Below are 19,764 nucleotides of genomic sequence, written 5' to 3'. Positions count from 1 at the left end.
CTCCTCTTTATAGACTGGACACTGGCTCAAGTCCATCTGGTGGGGTCTCCTCCGCTTCCTTGATCAAGAGGCCAGATGACCCACCACCATTACAGGACATTTTGCGCGATGCTCATAGTCCCTGGGAACTAATCGACCCAGGAGGGCAAGGAGCAAAAAGTGTCCTTTGAATGGGGAAATGTGTTCTTTTACAGGGCAGTTGTATTCTCAAAAGCTAACCTCTTCTAGCTTGCAGTCTTTTCAGCTAATCAAGTCTCACATGAAATCATCTCTGTGAGTGACATTAACCTGTTTTTAGAGGAAATCAGAGGCTTTAAAGTCCTCTCTGATCCTCCGGAAGTCATAGGAAAAACCCAAGTTCAGGTGGACAGAAAACTTTGTTAGTAGCATACAAAGAAAATGGTGCATGTGAAGCTCCCAGCTCTAACTTTTGCTGAATTTTTGTTTTTACCCTCCTAACAGGCTGAGAAGTTTGGCGACTCCTTTGTATTTGAAGGCATGTTGAGTGAGCAAGTGAAGTCTCACATCCACCAGGCAGTAAGTAATGTTTAAGCAGGTTCTCTTACTTCTCTGACTCCTTGGAAAAGGTTTCAATGAAAAATCCCAACTGTATGTGTTACCTTCCTCTCCCTCCTTGTGTCTAACCATTCTCCCACTGTAGATTTGCCCAGAGTCACAGGCCTGCAGAAACACGTACCTTGTCTGGATGAAAGCACACAAGCCCAGGATGGTGCCTGAGGAAGCTTCTAGTCTGCCTTAAGCTTCTGCCTTGTGCCTTGGAGTGACACATGAGTTTCTAAGTGAAACTCATCTGGGCTCTGTATACTCACTCTGGTTTTGTTTTACTTTTAGCCAGTCTTCAAATGAAGGGGTAAAAGTGAGTGTTTCAGAATTTCTGCTTTCAAAGCCTTGATCTTGGCAGGGGCCGGTCTCTTTATGTAATCTGATCCTCCTACCAGTTTTGAAAAAGAGCCTTGAGTTCAGTTGAGGCTGGTGGTGATGAACAAGCAAGCAGCTCAGGATGTGGCTCCTGTTTTAAGATACCAAGTTCAGATGAAGGAAGCCATCTGTGCCTGTTTCTGCAGTACAGGGCGTTGTGCCACCTGGGAACCTCCAAGACATTAGGCCTGAAGGATGACGTAGAGCATTGCTAGGCTCCAGAGGTGCCTGGTTGAGTATGGAGTGAAGTGTCTGTGCTCGTAACTGGAATGAGAACAAGTGCCTCTCACCGGGCCTCAGAGTTGGTCTCTTGCTTAAATGATTATTATGGAAAAGCAAACCTTTTAAGCTTGTTCGAAAGGGTTGAATGAGTAAAATAAATCTGTTGATGGTCTGAGAGAGCTAAGTTTTTCCTGTTTTCCACTCCTGACCTACCTTCACATACTAGACCTTTTTCAACACTCCATTTCCAGAAGTGCCTGATGTGAGATGACCCTGAGATGCTTTGAAGGTGGCTAGTGTAATGTCACTTTGAATTGCAGGATCAAGATCTTCCCCTTTCATGACCCTGAGGCCTTAAATCAGAAGAAGGTCTCGTTTGAGTTCTTACATGTCCTTGACACTTGACAGATTTCCTTTTTAATACAGAAAACAGATGTGGGAACCTTGCTGGAGCTGTAGAGGCTGTTAAAATGTAGTAATATTGTTTATTTTCATGTGATTGTTTTCAGTGTTGAATTGCTTAAGCCAGTTTGTACTAGTGGCACAAGTTTTCTTGCTTAAATTTTTTTATTGTTAAGTAAAACACCAATATAGAAAACCACCTAATATGAATGTGTGGCTTACTGTGTTATCCCAAGGAGAACACATTTGTGCCTGTTATCCTGATCAGGAATTAGAGTGTTGCTACCTGTCCCAGCTAAGCCATCTATAAACCACACTTTAATCATAACTCCTGTTTCTAAAGTAACCCTTCTCCTACTTTTTAAAGTAAGTTCTTCCTTGTATTTCTGTTTTTTTTTTCATGTGTATGTGTTGTTTTTGAGAATTTCATATACAAATATTGTATTTGCATAATTTCTATTCCTTCCAGTTTCTCTCGAACTCCTCCCATGCCCCCCCCCAATTTCTTGTCCTCTCCTTTGACTATTATTGTTACATAAACATACAGACATTTATAAATATATATCAAATGCACTGAGTCTGTTTAGTGGTGTTTATGTATACCTGTGTTTAGGGTTAACCCACTTGAGATTAGATAACCTCTCAGGGAAGGAGCTAGTCCCTGGAGAAAACTGATTCTCCCTCCCTCAGCATCCATTGATTGCCTGTAGTTCTTCATCTTGAGGTGGGAGCATGTGGCATTTCTCCCATCTACCTTGGCGTGTCAGCTGGTTTTGTCTTTATGCAGATCTTGTTAGACTTTGTACTGTGGAGATGTCACTAGTTCAGCTTCCTATCATGTCTAGAATGGACTAACTAGCAGCAAGTATCTTGTCCCTCTGGCTCTTACATTCTTTCTGCCCCCCTCTTCTGCCACGTTCCCTGAGCCTTGGGTATAGAGGTTGCATTGTAGATGAGTCACTTAGGGCTGGGTATCTCACAGACACTTATTCTCTGCATTTCTTTATAGTATTATTGCCCAAGGGTATATCCTAAGTTTATTATTCACTTAAAGGAATTTTTGATTTCTCGTTAGTTTTTTTAAAAAATATCTTTTATTTATTATTTTTATTTTATGTGTATGAGTATATTGCATGCATGTATGTGAGTGCACCCGTGTTGTGAAATGCCGAGGAGGTCAGAAGAAGGCTTTGGATTCCCCTGGAACTGGAGGTAAGGATGATTCATAGCCACCACGTGGGTGCTGGGAATCAAATCCAGATCCTCTGTAAGAGCAGTCAGTGCTCTTAACCACTGAGCCACCTCTCCAGCCCTGACTTCTCGTTAGTTTTATCCCTTGAAGACTGTAAGAGCAGTTAGCCTCTAGACTTTCCTATTGTGAATTTTTTGAGGTTTACCTGTTGTCTCTGATCTCTGTGTTTCCTGCAAAGTGATAGCTCATCCTCAGGTGTGATCAGTCCCTTTGCACCCTGTGGCATGACATCATAGTGGTGTCTTCCTCCAGCAGGAGACAGCCAATGCCTGCACTTCTTTGTAGTTTTTGTCATGTTAGTTGAATTGATTGGGGTTGTAGATGATGACTGTCTAATTGTTCTTAGTTTGTTGATGAAGATACTGTCATAAAGAGGTAGTTCCTTCTACCTACTGTTTTCTTAACCACTGGTACATCCATACAGGAATGGTAGGCAAATGCTTGATTCTTTACTAGCTTTTAAAATAATGCATTAGTGCTTATTACTTTTATTTATTTTTATTTTATTTTATTTTTTGGTCTTTTTGAGACAGGGTCTCCCCATAGCCACAGCTGGCCTGGATCTCGCTATGTAGACCAGGCTAGCCTTGAACTCACTGAGATCCGCCTGCCTCTGCCTCCTGAGTGCTGGGATTAGGGTGTGCGCCACCACGTCCAGCAGGCCTATTACTTTTAAAAAGTAGCCAACTAGTTCTATCACACTGCTGTGAGTGGAACCCAGGGCCTTATGCATGCTAGGTGAACTCTGTCACTGATCTATACCACCACTGTTTTTTTTTTTAATCTAAGATTTTCAGGGTATATATATTTTAGGACTCTTCTACACAAATTAATTTGCTCAAAGTCTTCACATTTCTTTTACAAGATCCAACTACATGAGAAAATTTAATGACTTTTATTTGTAACATACAACTTTATTATTAGTTTTTCACAATGACAGTTTTATTTAGTTGAAACTGGTTCTTCTTAAATCTCCCAAGCTATATTCAAACCCACTGTATTCAATGTTGTAATTTTCTAGTGTCTGCTATCCCGGTGTTGGGATAAAAAGAAAATACTTTTCAGTCCTCAGCACCAAAAAAAAAAAAAAAAAACAACCCACTTTTTTAAATTAAAAATTTCATTCTTAAGCCAGTCATGGTGGCACATCCTTGTGATCTTTGCCCTTGGGTAGTTGAGGTAGCAAGATTATGAAGTCAAGGCCTAGCTTTGGCTGCATAAGACCCTACCTTATGCAAACAAATAAAAGAAAAACCCAAAACAAACATTCATTTTAAGATCGTTGTAGATTCACATTGAGTTTGTGAGTGTTCCTGCACTCGGGTTCCTGTAGTGATACCATCTTGTGTAACTATAGTTTCACAGCTATAAACTGACAGTTAATACAACCTACTTCTCTTTTTCTGATAGCACCAGTTTATGTGTATTCACTAGTGCAGATATGTACCTAGTATGCAACTAGAGATTTATGTAATTACTATATTCACTTGAAATCATGATCCCTTTTGAAGGCCACACTTTCCTATTTTTGAGCACTGGATGCCTTTTCAATTCATGTAAGTCATATTGTTTGATTCATTCACCTCCCCTACTTTAAACTTCTTTGTTGAGATGCAGTTTACATATTGCAGAATTCACCTTATTTTGGGTAAATTTTTTATTGAATTTTTTTTATGTTTCATACAGAACATCTTAATCAGTCTTAATCATCAGTCATCATTATACTCCCTTCCCCATATAACGTCTCCTACACACACACACACACACACACACACACACACACACACACACACACGCACGCACGCACGTGCACACACACACATGCACACGCTGGAATTCATGCATTCTGTCAATTGTGTTAAGGGCTGTAGTGTCAAATTACTGTTCCCAGGCGTCCCTCAGTTCATCCACTGGGGTCTAGTCAACCTATCTAGAATCCCTCCCTTTAGGAAGATCAGCTCTTCCTCACCCAGCAGTAATCAGTTGACATTAATTCTTCATCTAAGATTGGGGCTTGCTGCCCATTTCCACAATTCCGTGCTGGGGTTTTATTTGCTTGAATTTGCAGTAGGTCTTGTGCATGCTGACACCATTGTTGTAGGTTCATATGAGAAAGGTCCCAGGACCTGGTAGGATCCCCTGGAGCTGGAGTTGCAGGTTGTTGTAAGCCACCTGATGTGGGTACTGGTAACCATACCCAAGTCTTTTGCAAGAGCAGCAAGTCCTCTTAACTGCTGAGCCATCTCTTCAGCCCCTGTATATGTTATTTTCTATGCTATCCCCAACCCAGTAACTGTTACTTAATAAGTACTTAATACATATTTGGCAAAATGCAAACTTACCATTTGGACATTGTATTGGTGCATTTAGTTTTTGAAAGAAGCAGGGTTCAGACCTGGTATGAGCCATCTCAGGTCACAAAGTCAACTCTCTTAGTGAGAAATGCTGTTCTGGTCATTAGGGTAGGGAGGGTTCACAGTAACAGTGTTATTTGGAAAGGAGTCCAGGGCTGGATGAGTGGGTACGATAAGAAGGTGCCTCTGTCTTTTGTGCTTTCATTGAAAAGAATAGTTGCTTGCTTGGCTTAGGAGTCTGCGTGTATGTAGCACAGGCTCAGGAAGCAAACCGTGATAACCCTGCAAGAGGAGAACCCAATATGCTAGGATAACAGGGCATAGTCGCTCTCCTCCCACCAGCTCCAAGGCACCTGATCAGAATGAAGGTGCAGGAGATGAGGTGAGGTCCTACAATACCTGTTTAAATGTACTTAAGTTTTAAGTCAGAGGTTTTTTGAAGCTCAACTTGGATCAAGGCAAACAGTAATTTTGACTGCCCTTGCCCCCATTGGATGTTAGATTTTGTATTATCAACTGCCTTAGAGAAACAAAGTAGGCTATTGGGTAGAAATTCATGCCCAGGGATGTCTAGCTTTAAGAGTGTCCTCTGTACAGCCAAGGATTTACAGTGGGCTGGGTGTGGTGATACATACCTGTAATCCCCAGCACTCAGGAGGCAGAGGAGGAAGATCATGGATTTGAGGCCAGCTTGAGCTACATAGCGAGACTTTGTCTCTGAAAATCAAAGGGTGGGGATGTAGCTCAGTGGTAGTGCGTATGTATTCCTGGATTCATTCCTGTGAGAGAGCAAAAGCAAATGCGATCTAGGTAATGTCGAGTTGGATAGAAGTTCAGAAATATCCTCCAAGTAATTATATTTTCTTCTGCATGTGATTTTCTTTTTTTCAAGGTTGGTGTTTAAAGCCAGGGTCTGTCTCTGTCTCAGGAGGCACTTTTAACTTTTTTTTTCGAATTTTTATTCATGAAGAAAATACCCAAGTCATGTTTATACACATCTCAACTGAAAACAAGTAACGTAGATCGCTTTTTTAAAAAGACTTATTTTTATTTTATTTGTATGTGTGTGTGTGTGTGTGTGCGCGCGCGTGTGTGCGTGTGTGCGTGTGTGCGTGTGTGTGTGTGTGTGTGTGTGTGTGTGTTTCTGTCCGGGAGTATGTGCACATGTGCAGTGCCCCCAGAGGCCAGAAGAGGGTGTTGAATCCCCTATAGCTGGAGTTGTAGGTGGTTGTGAGCTGCCTGATGTAGGCTTTGTGAACTTGGCTCCTCCGGAAGAGCAGCAAGTGCTACTAATCACTGAGATATCTCTTTAGCCCCCCACCCCCAATAAACTACCTTCAAGAGCTCTTTGGACCTAGACCTTCCCTGTATTGGTCTTGCACATTACCTATCATGAACAACCCTACAGAGAGTGCCCACTCTCTCAGGAGGATGTGAAATGTTGAGTGTGCAAATTATGTACCTTGAGAATATAATGTGTTACAGCATGAGGAATTTGACTAAGAATTGAAGCAAAAAGGCTTGAAAAGTTTCAGTTTTACCTTTCATTTTATAAATATTTGTGCCCTGTTTGGAAAAGTAAGCATTGTTCTCTTCCATGAAGCCTGTTAAGTCATCAGGCTACCTGACTTAGGAATTAATTTGAAGTCACTCATCAGACTTGACTGCCTACCTATTTTGACAATGAAGTTTGGTTTGGCCCTTCACTGGAATCTCATTCTGACTTTCCACATTTGTTCAGGGTGCTGAAGCTAGATTTTTTCTTCACGCTGTTCTCTGATCCTGATTCTCTGAGTTTTAGATTCTCCTCCAGTTTTATTTATACTTTGTAAATTTGAATAGATTTGCGATTTCTCATTGTTTGCTGGTGCCAGTTGAAAATTTCTCCCAGGCTGTTTTTGTAAGGATAACTGTCATGTTTATACTACATTTCAAGAAATGTCCATCTTTTTAATTTGCTTGTCTAGATGCATTTAGTTTTCTAGAGAGTAGTTATAAAGTTGTGAACTTGACATCTTTATACTTGAATATGCATAATTACACGGTACTCTGTCTTTTTCCTGTGTAGATTTTATTCCGGACTGTGTGTTTTTAAGAAGCATAATTTACCACCTCTGGCACGAACAAAGGCACCTTTGCTGTCTTCCCTTTCCCTTTTCTTTTTCTACAAGTTGTTACTGCAAGTCTGGCTATATCCTCTGGGAGAGGTGGGAAACCATGTCTTTCCTCTCTGAAGTTCATTTCTCAACAGGACATGGAGACTCACATGATCCTATTTACATTGTAACTGGTCACTGGCAGGCTGGTATAGCTGTTTCAACTTAAACCCAAGGCAGTTGCTATGGATATGGCTGACTAGAAATAGGTCATGTTGAAGTCCTTTCCCCTTGAATACAGGAAAGTGCTGTAACTCTGCAAATTGTCTCATTTGAGCAGAAAACGTGTAGGTGGATGACTACGTCCTACAAAGGTTTTCTCTGTTTAATATGAAGCTGTGATTGTGTATGCCAGTTTGTCCCTTTTGCTGTTTCTACTGTGTAAACAAAACACCCAGTAAAGAAAAGCATTAGAAATAGGATATTTGCACTATAATCATGACATATAATTCCCTGAAGTTGTTTATTTCATAAAAGTTCCTAAAATGATAGAATAGCATTTAATTTCAAGACAGGTCCAGGAATTTGGGAACATGTTTTTTTGTTTGTTTGTTTGTTTGTTTGTTTGTTTTTTAAAAAGCATTGAATTAACACTGGCATTTGGAAGAAGGTATCCAGTGATATTGGATGGGGTTTGCCATAAATTGGGCAGAAGATATCCTGGCTTTCCCAGAGCAAGTTGGCTAGCATGAATAAGGCCCTGCCTGATTTTATCAGTTCTTAGCTGTGGGCTAACTCTGGTTAGTTAACTTCCTTGTGTCAATTGGGGACTTAGACTGTGCTTCGAACCATTACAATGATGACAGTGGTTAGTCTCACAGGCACAGCATTACATTTCCTTACATGTCCACAGGCTTTGTCTAATTTGGAGGTTGCCTTCCTCCTGTTGGCCCCCTCCATGGTGCATCTTGCTTCAGGGAATAGGCTGGTTAATGTGTAAATGGTTCTCATAGCATGTCTGTGATGAAAGACTGTCACTATGTACCCTTCTGGAGAATTCTTTGAGAGTGACATGTGTTCTTCCTTGGCCTCTTACTCCATGGGAGCCTCCCTCATCTATCAGTATTCTGAAAGGACAAAATGATGGATGGATGAGGCATAGACTTAAGAACTATTTGAGGGTAGTTTTTCGCTAATTACTGCATGTGCTCTTTAGAAGCTGTAAGAAAATACTGTAATGTCCAGTAACGTAGTAGTCAATGACAGCTAACACTTGCATACTTCTTACTCCTTTCCAGACATTGTTCCAAGTACTTTGCATATATTTATCTAATCCTTATGGCAACTCTGGGAAGCATAGTAATATTTTCATCTCCATTTCACAGATGAATAAATGGAGGCCTGAAGTGGATAGAGAGCCTGAGATCTTATGTCCTGTAGAATGTTGTGCTGTTTTCCAACCTCAGCTTGCCTGGCCCCACATCAGATGCTTTGATTATTGTGAACATTTAACATGACTAAACCCCCTGACCCCCAACCCCTGCTCATCATAGTACTATGGACAATTTGCTGTTTTCAGATGACATGTGGCAATGTCTGGAGACATTTTTGTGTGCTGCAGTTGAGATACAAATGGCACATGGGGTAGATGTCAGAAATGCTACTACAAACTGTACAGTGCACAGGATGGCTCCCACCAAGAAGGAATTATATGAGCTATAACATGTCTAGACTGTAGAGAAAAGCAGGTTTGTGGGTTTTTGGGGTTCTTTTTGTTTGTTTGTTTGTTTGTTTTATTGAGACAGGGTCTCACTTTGTAGCCCTGGCCGGCCTGGGACTTGCTATGTAGACCAGGCTGACCTTGAGCATGTGGGGCTCCACTTTCTCCAGTGCTGGGATTAAAGGTGTGCACTACTGTATCTGGCTGAGAAAACCTATTTTGTGATGCATGTTCATTCTAAAATGTGTTCTACTCTCCCAGTTTTTTACCTTTGTTAAGCATATGTAAACATTTTCCAGACTTTTTATTCCTTCTAATTATACTAACATACATTCCTATGCAATTGTCAGATAGAAACAGAATCAAACTTGGTCAGCTGTGGATTACCCTCATAGCAGTACATTATGTTTTCATGTTAAACTAAGTTTGATAACTAAATGTAGGGCAGTTGTGTGATTTTGGCTTTATGAGCCTTGTTGAATTTTCTGGACCCTCAGTAAGCAGAAAGATAAACTAGATTCCAGAGCAAAGGTGTATTACTCTTCTTTTGCTGTGATAGAAACACTGACCAAAGCAACTTATAGAAGGAAGAGCTTATTTGAGCTTAGGGTTCCAGGGGAATTACAGTCCATTATGGTGGGGAGGCATGGTGGCAGGAGGCAGCTGGAGCAGGAGCAGAAAGCAGAGAGCTTACATCTTCAAGCAGGCACAAGAAGCAAGGGAGCCACTGGAGATCTGGCAAGGCTTAAGAACTTTCTAAGCCCCCCCCCATGACATGCTTCCTCCAGCATGGCCACACCTTCTAAGACCTCCCAAAGCAGCGCCACCAACTGGGAACAAAATTTCCAACTACTTGGAGCCTACTGGGGACATTTTCATTCAAACCACCACATTCCACTCCCTGCCCCTATAGGTTCATGACCATATAAAATGCAAAACACATTTAGTCCAACCTTAAAAGTCCCCATAGTCATTACCAGTCTTCTTACTATCAAAAAGTCTGCAGTCCAAAGTCTCTTCTGAGACTCAGGGAAATATCTTAACTGTAAGCCCCTGTAAAATCAAAAGACAAATTACATACTCCCAACATACAGTGGAACAGAATACACATTTCCATTCCAGAAGGGAGGACTAGAGGCATAGTGAGGAAATACCAGACCAAAACAAGACCGAAAACCAGGGCAAAAGCCAAATTCAGTAGCTCCACTAACTTCTGGGACTTTACTTCCAAAGGGTTTAGATGGTTCAGCCTCTTGAGCTTTGCTGTGTGAAACATACATTTCTCTATTGGGCTGGTATCATTCCCTGTATGCAGGTCTTCTTGGCAGATGCCTCACAGCTCTGGCATCATGAACGTCTTCTTGGGGTCTCTATTGCCAACCAGGTTTTACCATGACAACTTCACATAATGGCCTATCAGAGCCTTCTATATGCAGAGGAACGCCTGCTGTACAGTGCCTGGCCTCAGTGGCTCTCTGAAACCTGGGAGGAAGAACCAATGACCCCTTCACTCTTGCATTTTTCATGCCTCTAAAGCCAGCACCAAGTGACCAACACTGCCAAGTTTGGCTTCAATTTTGGGATGGACTTCAGCCTGCTTTATCTATTTTAGAAGCTTTTCTCTTCAGTGGCCCCTGCAGCATTTTCCTTTCACAAGTTGGAGGCTTAGCTGGGTGCGGTCTTGCCTTGGAGGCACTTTATCCATTTTTTAAATGAAAATCTCTAGGCCTCTCCTTAATCACTTTAATCTCATCAAAGGGATCCTCTCCAGCACATGCCTCAGCTCCAACATTTATCTTCCTAGTGCCCCTTTTCAATCCAAACTGTACATTCTGTATTTCTTTCTGCCCCATTTGCTCTTTTTCACTGTAGAACTGCATAATATTCACCATTAATAGCCACACCACCATTTCTACATTATGCTGTCATGAAATTTCTTCTGTAAGAGAAAGTAGTCCATTGCTTTTCCGCTTAGCCTCAGGTCAGCTCTTAGGCAGTGGGCAGACTCTAGTCAGACTCTTTGCTAAAATATCCCAGTTGCTGTTTAAGTCCTTATTTCCCTCTGGAACTATTTTTCTCTCAGCAATACTTTCTTCCAGGCTCCAACTAGAACAGTATATTAAGCTTTGCTTATAGCATACAATAGCTTTTCTAGTCCAAATTTCCAGAGTCTTCCACATTCCTCCAAACCCCACATGGTCAGGTTCTTCACAACCAACAGCCTGTGGTACCAGTTACTGCATTAGTTATTTTTCTGTTGCTGTGATAGAAACACTGACCAAAACAACTTATAGTAGGAAGAGTTTATTTGAGCTTACAGTTCCAGGGGAATTACAGTTCATCATGGTGGGGAGGCATAGTGACTGGAGGTGGCTGGAGTAGAGATAGAAGGCAGCGTGCTCACATCTTCAAGCAGGCATAGGAAGGAAGAGAGTGACTGGAGATCCGGTACAGCTTAAGAACTCTCAAAGCCCGCCCCCAGTGACATGCTTCCTCTAGCATGGCCACACCTTCTAAGACCTCCCAAAACAGTGCCACCAACTAGGAACAAAATGTCCAAATACTTGGAGCCTATGGGGACATTATCATTCAAAACATCTTAGTTTTCCTGTTTTTCTGTCCTCCTCACTGGAGCATTTAGATCCTCTCCAGGAATTAGGCACAGTGCCTAGCACATAGTGGGTAACTCCATAATTATCTGTAACAAGTGGAATTCAAGGAAAAGTCTAGGAAAAAATGAAGACACTGGTAGGTCACTGCTGAAGCTACCCTTGGTCTTCTATGTAGAAACCAACTCCATGGATGTTCTCTTTGGAAGAAGCTATAGGAAATGAGGGGCACTTCTGCCTCTAGGTTTCTTCTAAGTGTAACCCTCAGCCCTCTCCATAGTATACAATGAGCAGAAATGCACATTTCCAGAAACAACAAGCTCTTTGAAGAATATTCAACTGGACATGCCTGAATGCCCATCAGAAGTAGAACAGATAAACAAATTGTATATTCTTTCTTACTGCTAATGGTGAAATATTTCAAAACACAAATGACATGACAAAAAAGGTATTCTAGTATCTAACACCCAGATCTAGTAGAGGTTAGTATGTTAACCATGTTTTTAATTTTTAAATATTTTTATATACTTTAGCTTTTTTATTTTTAATTTAAGAACTAGAACTTTCCATTTCTGATGCTGAGTACTGGTTGTGGGCTTGGAATGGATGAGTGTGGTGGTTTGAATGAAAATATCCCCCATAGGCTCCAAGTATCTGGACATTTTGTCCCCAGTTGGTGGTGCTGTTTTGGGAAGTCTTAGAAGGTGTGGTCCTCCTGGAGGAAGCATGTCACTGGGGGGCAGGCTTAGAGAGTTCTTAAGCCTTGTTGGATCTCTAGTCACTCTCTTGCTTCCTGTGCCTGCTTGAAGATGTAGCGCCTAGCTTCTTTTCCTCCTCTAGCCACCTCTGCCACCAATCCTCCCTGCCGTGATAGACTTTTGCCCCTTTGGAACCATAAGCTCAAATAAACTCTTCCTTCTATAAACTGCTTTGGTCAGTGTTTCTATCACAGCAACAGTGATGGGATGATTTCACTGAAGTCCAGCAGTGAGATGACCTGGCATTCTGTGAGCATCTTCCTTTGATACCAAGTGAATTACCTGTCACTGGCAGCCAAGCACCTCACAGTCCAGTTGGTGAGAGCATCCCTAGGTTAGGTTCTGTAGTGCTACAGATGGAACAGAAAGAAGCCCTGTCTTTCAGCTCTCCTGCTCCCTGAAATCAAACACCTTTCAGTCATGTTGAAGGATGAGAGGCCTTTTCTGTTGGAGTGTTTTAAATGAAGTGTCTTTTCCCATCAGATTGTGATGGAGATACCCTGAATATTTGATTGTATTGATTTGAAAAGGGAATGAATGAGTGCATGCTTGGTGTTCATAGTGACCACTGTCCCTGTTAGCTGGGACACAGCACCTGTCACTTCCACCCCACCAAATGGATGCTGAGATGCAGTCTTTTGAGAGATTGTCGTGGGGCTAACATCCTCTAATAGTTTGTTTTAGAAGAATCACTTTAAAAAATATTTATTATTTTTATTTTATGTGTATGTGTATATTGCCTGCATGTAGGTAAGTGCACCTGTGTTGTGCAATGCTGTAGAGGTCAGAAGAGGCTGTTGGATCCCCTGGAACTGGAGTTATGGACAGTTGTTAACTGCCATGTGGGTGCTGGGATTCGAACCCCGGTCCTCTGCAAGAACAGCTAGTGTTCTTAACCACTGAGCTGTCTCTCCAGCCCCAGAAGAATCACTTTTAAGTTTCTGTTCTTCAGTTAGTATTAGCAATAATAATTTTTAAATTTTAATGTAATATTTTTTATTAATTTTTTGAGAATTTTGTACATTTATACAACATATTTTTACCAGCTTCACCCCCACTACTCCTCCCTGTAACTCCTCTTGGGTCCACCCCTCGCTCCCAACTTCCTGTCTTTTTGTGCTGCCCATGTAGGTATGGGTGTGAGGCCATCTACTGGAGGGCATGGTTGACCTGCCCCAGGCCACTCGTAAGGAAACTGATTCTCCTTCTCTTAGCAGCCATAGCTGTCAGTTGCTACTCAGTTAGGGGTGGGGACTTGTGTGCTCTTCCCTCTCTGCTGGAATGTGGACTGACTTGATCTTGTACAGGTCTTGTGCAGGTAACCACAGCTGCTGTGAGTTCATAAGTAATATCCAGAAGACGCTGCTTTGTCCTGGTCTACCCAATAATGATTATTTTTTTATGTGTATGCAGTTCTCTTTGTGAGTGGTTGCAAAGGGAAACATAGTCCCTTTTCCTGCTGCTTGCTCAGTCATTACTCTGAGTTACTAAGGGCATAGCACTAAGCCCTTTATGCTCTAGTTCCTCCCTGTAATAACTCAGGATGTAGGGGCTGTTACTCTCTTTATATGCAAATGAGAAAATAGGCCTAGAGAGGTTAAATACAATGCCAGGAGTCAGTCGCATTGTGAATAGCACTGCCTCCAAAGGCACTTTGCCTAGCGAGTCACCAAGTAGGGACCCCTTGTTCTTCTTACTTTGGTGAACATAATTGGTAGAACCCTAAAGAAGGAATTAAGGTTCTAGTAACAATTTCCTGAGCTCTTCACAGTCTTACCTGATTTGACCCACTGGTTTCTAAATCAGTTGAGACTGGAACTTGATCCTATTTCACAGACAAGAGCTGTCTGGGGACAGGTGAATCATGAACTCACCCTGTAGCACATAGCTCATGCTGGGCTGCAAATTGGACCAGGGTCTTTAAAAATACTTCATGTTTTCTCTGTGCTTCAGCTTGATCTTTGAGCATTTTGGATGACCAGCAACCCTATAGTTAACTGCAAGAGTAGTTGTTTCCCTGTCTTTTAAACAAAAGAAGTAATATGTCCTCTCTTAAGTATCACAGATCATAGAGGATTAGCTAGCACTATGGCTTCCAGATATTGCTGGAGCTGTGTAACACTTCCACATACTTTTGTTTTGTTGTTTTTGCTTTATAGAGTGAGTAACTATATACATTTGAATCTGTGATTCTGATAATATGTAATGCTTTTGAATCTAATACAACTGAAGACCCTAAGTGATTGTTTTTTTGTTTTTGTTTTTTGGCTGTGTGTACAAGCCCAGTGTTTTTCTAGAGTCACTGTAGCTGACAGGCGCCTGTTCTCTGTTGCTTTGAGGTTGCTGCTGCTCCCTGGTGGTTACCCGTTAAAGGTGCTGACTGGAGACACCCAGAGGGGCCTGAGTCCACCATTCTGCACAGGTGAGTCCCATCACGCATAGCTGACTTGTTTTGTTCCTGCTTAGATTCCTGTGCTCTTCCTAGCTTGCTTGCCCTGACTGGCTCAGCCCTCTTTCTCATATATGATTCCTGTGCTCTTATAGAAGAACTTAGTGTCTGTCTCATATGTTAAATGAATGGCAGGAAAGTGGGATGGTGGGAAATAATGCATGTACAGACCTAGCTGCTCTGTCTAGTCACAGAAGGCTTTTAATATGTGGCCTCTTCCCTTCTTCATTTGACATGTCACAGTTTCTTCTTGCAGATTTCTCTGCTTTGGATCAGTCACCACAAATTTCATGACATGTTTAATCATTACAGTCTGTCCATGAGTGGGTGTTTGTGCGGAAGAAGACTGCCCTGTGGATAAGTGGTTGTGTCCTGCCAGGTTGCCCTTGGGTATAGGATCCATGTGTTCTTTGGTCTTAGACTGACATACTTTGAAGCCACAATCTGACTAAAAACCAGAGTGGCAAGTCGGTCACCAAGTCTCTGGGGTGACAAGGAAGTAATTATCTTAAGCAAAAATAGAGATGCATGTTAAACCCTGGAGATGAAGGAAGGTTTGGATTACAGCCCAGCCTCTCAGCAGCCCAAGAACCCTGCTCTCCTAACCTCGTTCCTCAAATGGCATTTTAAGCCTCTATTTTTAACCACATTTCAGGTTATTGCCCTTATAGTCAGGGAGCTGAGAGTACATGGAGTTCAGCTTTAGGAATGTAGCCCCTTGACAAATGTCAAACCTTTCAAGGCCTAAGCTGGCAGCCTCTATGCTAGAAATAGAATGTAAGGTGGAAAGTTGTAGGATCCTTGGGTATCTGAGAACTGGGAGAACTGGGCTACGCAGCTCCTAATTCATACCCTCTTTCCTAAGCTCAATAGTTGATGAAAAGCTATTAGAAGAAGGAGAACCCAAAGGAGAATGCTCTTTTGTTGAGTGGTATTGAGACTTGGTCCCAGGGCCTTGTGCTCTGCCATTGCACTATACCTTTGGTCTAGAATTTTATTTTTTATTAATTTATGTATTTTTAACTTTTTAATTAATGTATTATTATTTTTTATGTGTATTACTTTTATGCCTGTTTGTGTGTAAGTGCACCTGTGTCATGCAATGCCCAGGGACAGAAGATGGTGTTGGAGCCCCTGGAACTGGAGTTAGGCATGGTTGTTATCCATCATGTGGGTGCTGGGATTTGAAACTGGGTCTTTTGCAAGAATAGCCAGTGCTCTTAATAGCAGAACCACCTCTCCAACCCCCAGTCTGGAATTAAAAAAAAAAAAATTATGTGTACGAATGTTTTATCTGCATGTAAGTGTACTCATGTCATGCAATGCTTGAAGAAGCCAGAAGAGGGCTTTGGATCCCCTGGAACTGGAGTTACACATGTGGTTATGAGCCACCATGTGGATGCTGGGAACTGAACCAGGTCCCCAGTGCTCTTAACTATTGATCCATCTCTCCATCCTCCTAGAATGTATTTTTCCTAAAAACATTAAACATTTTTTTGAAAGGATTAATGAATGTCCTGGTGGAAATTCAGAGAGATGCATGAGGAATGGAGTCGGAGTATGTAGTCCATGCCCAAATAGTGAGCAGTGAGTTCCAGGCCCCTGTCTCTATCCTTCAGGAAGAAAGAAGGCTGAGGTGGGATCTGCTAGAGTGAGGCAAATACAGCTGACTGATCCTTAGGAAACTAGAAAGATGGGAAGTTTAAAGCTAGGTGTCTAGAAACAGCGTGAAATGAAAGTCTGGAATATAGAATATTAGAGACCCACTCTCGTGTAAGGGATGGAGTGGAATCAGGACGAGGCAGAGGAAGAAGCCAAACTTAAACATAGGTTCAACAAAGTTCTAACCAACTCTGCATGGAGCTCTGAGATATGTGTGGACTCAGCTGAACTGTGCTTTATGCCCTTGCTGTGATTGGTCATTGGTGACTCTGGGGTGGCCCTAAGAGTTGTGTAAAATGCTGAGGGAGCTAGAAGACTGTGGATGGGACCCTCAGTGGCTGAAGCAGGTTTGGGCAGGGCTGCTCTCTTTGTACCATCCCCATGAAATCTGTGGGAAACCAGGGCTGCAAGATGAAGAAGTATGGTTCCAAGAGGAATCATTTCTGGGAGCCTGAGACTTCAGAAACTCTCATTGGAAGGGGCAGGTGTGTCACAGCTAGGCTTTGATGTCACCGACCAGACTGAGAGTGACTGTGGTCACTTTCTGAACATAGTTCCTGTTTCCTGTTCTGGTGGGTGCCTCTTTTAACAGTACTTGCTCTTCCCTAGGCTGGATCATCCTGTTCTCCATGTCTCTTGGAATGATGCTGTTGCCTACTGCATGTGGGCAGGGAAGAGGTTGCCCACAGAGGCTGAGTGGGAGTATAGCTGTCGAGGAGGCCTGCAGAACAGGTACTCAGGTCAGAGGGTCTTGTCTTGTCCAGCAAAATCCTTCCCTTGCCTCCCCCGGTCCCCGCTTTTTTACCTCTGGGGAACTCACTGTGGATAGAAAGTTGATTAATAACTCTTGTTCTTACTGGTTCTCCTCTTCCTTGTGAGGTACTTCTGTAACACTGCCGAGTTAGTCACCAACTCTTTACAGTCCCTAAAGCCAAGTATGAGGCCGAATGGGCTCTCGGCAGGTCTGGAGCGAGTTCCAGCTTCTCGGCCTCCTCTTGTGTAATGCGTTAGTCCACAGAGCCACTTGGCAGGTTGCTCTGCTTCTAGCATTTTCTTATTTTAGGCATCTTCTGAAGCAGTGGTATTTCTCTGCTTCTATGGCCTTGAGACAGAAAACTCATGTTTGGGGTCACATCTTCTAGGAAAAGCTCCTTAAAATAGATAAGGCTTTTTAAAAGTTTGTGGTGTGATGGTACCCATCAGGCTACCATATTAGTCCAGGATGGTGTCTGCTTTCCCAGCTTTCTTTATACTCTTCCTTCTTGGGCCTGGGCAGAGACTGAAGTTGTACACTTGACCTGAGTTGTCATAAGGGAAAAAATTTAAAATCCCCATCAAAACTGTATATAAGATTATACATTTTAAGAAAGAGCTTACTCAGACCATTGTGCACTGTCTGTTCTCTTTCATTGTGTCCTTTCTCTTGACTACAGCTCAGAAGCCTGTGCCTTGGGCTGATGCCTGTGTCTCTCCTGACAGGCTTTTCCCTTGGGGAAACAAACTGCAGCCCAAAGGCCAGCATTATGCCAACATTTGGCAGGGAGAGTTTCCTGTGAGCAACACTGGGGAGGATGGCTTCCAAGGAACTGCGCCTGTGAGTAGCCAGGATTCCAGGGAGGAGCATCGCCCTGGGAGCTGAGGCACTGTGGAAAAAGGGCAAAAGAGCCAAGCGTGGTTGTGCAAACCTGTAATCCCAGCAGTTGGGAGATTGAGGTGGGAGGATAGAAGTTCAAGGTCATCCTTGGCCATGTAGTGAGTTCTCCATTAAAACAAACAAACAAAATAAAACAAACATCAGAAAACAACAACAAAAAAAAAGACAGGATGAAAGACATCACTTGGTCTCTGACTAGCACTGTTCTCCCAGCCTCACAAATGGCAGATTCTAGTTACTAACCAGACATTTCCTCTTGTGCACTTTCTTTCTGGTTATATAATGCATACTCTGGGAAATTTAGAAAAAGATGACCAGGAGAAAGGAGAAAAATTGACCTGGAACTCTACTTCCCAAAGATGGTCTTCATTAGCTTTTTGATACACATCCTCCCACCTATCCTCAGTGTTCATAGTGATGGTGATGTTGGCTAGTGGTTATCCAGGGCTCTGCAGTGCCAGGCATACTGCTCAGCCACATGCTTGGATGCTCTCGTTTATTGTCCATTCCACTCTGTAAGGTAGGTGTTGTCCCTGTTTCCCAGCATTCTGGGAGATAAACTAACTTTCCCACCCAAGGTTACACAGCTGGGAAGCAGCATAGCTGGGATTTGAACTGGGTTGGTTTGTTTCCAAAGCCTGTGCTCTTAATTACTATATTTGTCAGCATGTGTATTTCTGGTTTGTATGTATCATACATTTTTAATGTATTGCATTTCAAACACACTGGATAAACTATTTTAAACCCTCCTATTTCCCCCTTACTATCAGAAACATTTTATCTGTCATTGACAGTAGACCATCAATATGTTATCTTCTAGCAGCTGGCCAGACTGTCATATAAATAAATCCTGTTCTTTGCCTCCAATTGTGATAGGTTTAGGTTTTTTTTTTTTCTTAGTAATATTGCAGTCAATATCTTTTATATTTATACTGAGCTCTCTGATTTTCTTCAAATAGATTCCCAGCAGTGATTAGTGAATTAAAGGCTTCACAGGGTGGCAGGGTGGGAGGGGTGGGAGGGGTGGGGAAGTGAGGGTGGACCCAACATGAGTTCTACTACTGAGCTACATTCCCAACTCTGGAAAAATTTCTTGGTTAAAGTTTTGACTGTGTGGCCAAACAGTGTTTGGTGGTATCTGTGGCCTGTTTCCTTTTACTGACATAATAGAGTTCCTTTCTCATGACTGTTTTACTGGTAGTACATGAAACTGTTTAAAAAAACTGTCTTCATTTATTTGTGCTGCTATAACAAAACACTACAGACTGAGTAATTGATGAACAGAAATTTACTCCTCACAGTTCTAGAAACTGGGAAATCTTGAGATCAAGATGTCAGTACAATTGGTATTTGCATATGTCTTGTAGGGCCAAGGGCCAAGGGGGCAAACCTTTCAGCCTTGAGCCTGTCTGTAATGGTGCCCACCCCATCCCACTGTCCCTTAGTCACCTCTCCAGGCTACCTCTCAGTACCGTTGAGTTGAGGATTAAATTCCAACATGAATTTTGAGAGGACACCATCATTCAAACTAGAGCGAAACATTTCTATTTTCTCGTAATACAGTGAGGAAAGAAATTTTGTGGGGGAAATAGCCCTTAATTGGATCACTTTCTTTCAGGAATCTTTCAGGCCCTTCCTTCCTTCCTT

The 19,764-nt window shown here is 42.3% G+C and overlaps 1 protein-coding gene across 6 annotated transcripts in view; it reads left to right on the top strand.

Annotated features, from left to right (window-relative positions):
* The window catches only part of Sumf1 (sulfatase modifying factor 1), a 97,934-nt gene that overhangs the window by 17,933 nt on the left and 60,237 nt on the right, over positions 1-19,764 (top strand). For 4 of the 6 annotated variants that reach the window (XM_017803617.2, XM_008854566.3, XM_017803616.2 and 1 more), the window contains exons 3-6: positions 463-537; positions 14,692-14,774; positions 17,073-17,195; positions 17,943-18,057. In XM_017803617.2, the coding sequence (XP_017659106.1) occupies positions 463-537; positions 14,692-14,774; positions 17,073-17,195; positions 17,943-18,057 (396 nt within the window). The remainder of the gene's footprint in view (positions 1-462; positions 538-14,691; positions 14,775-17,072; positions 17,196-17,942; positions 18,058-19,764) is intronic. The other 2 variants (XM_029556911.1, XM_029556912.1) reach the window with 1 other exon arrangement.

Source organism: Nannospalax galili, unplaced genomic scaffold (genome assembly GCF_000622305.1).
Source record: "Nannospalax galili isolate Female #2095 unplaced genomic scaffold, S.galili_v1.0 scaffold846, whole genome shotgun sequence".
NCBI lineage: Eukaryota > Metazoa > Chordata > Mammalia > Rodentia > Spalacidae > Nannospalax > Nannospalax galili.
The sequence above is the reverse complement of the archived record's forward strand: the minus strand, read 5'-3'. Positions and strand labels throughout refer to the sequence as shown.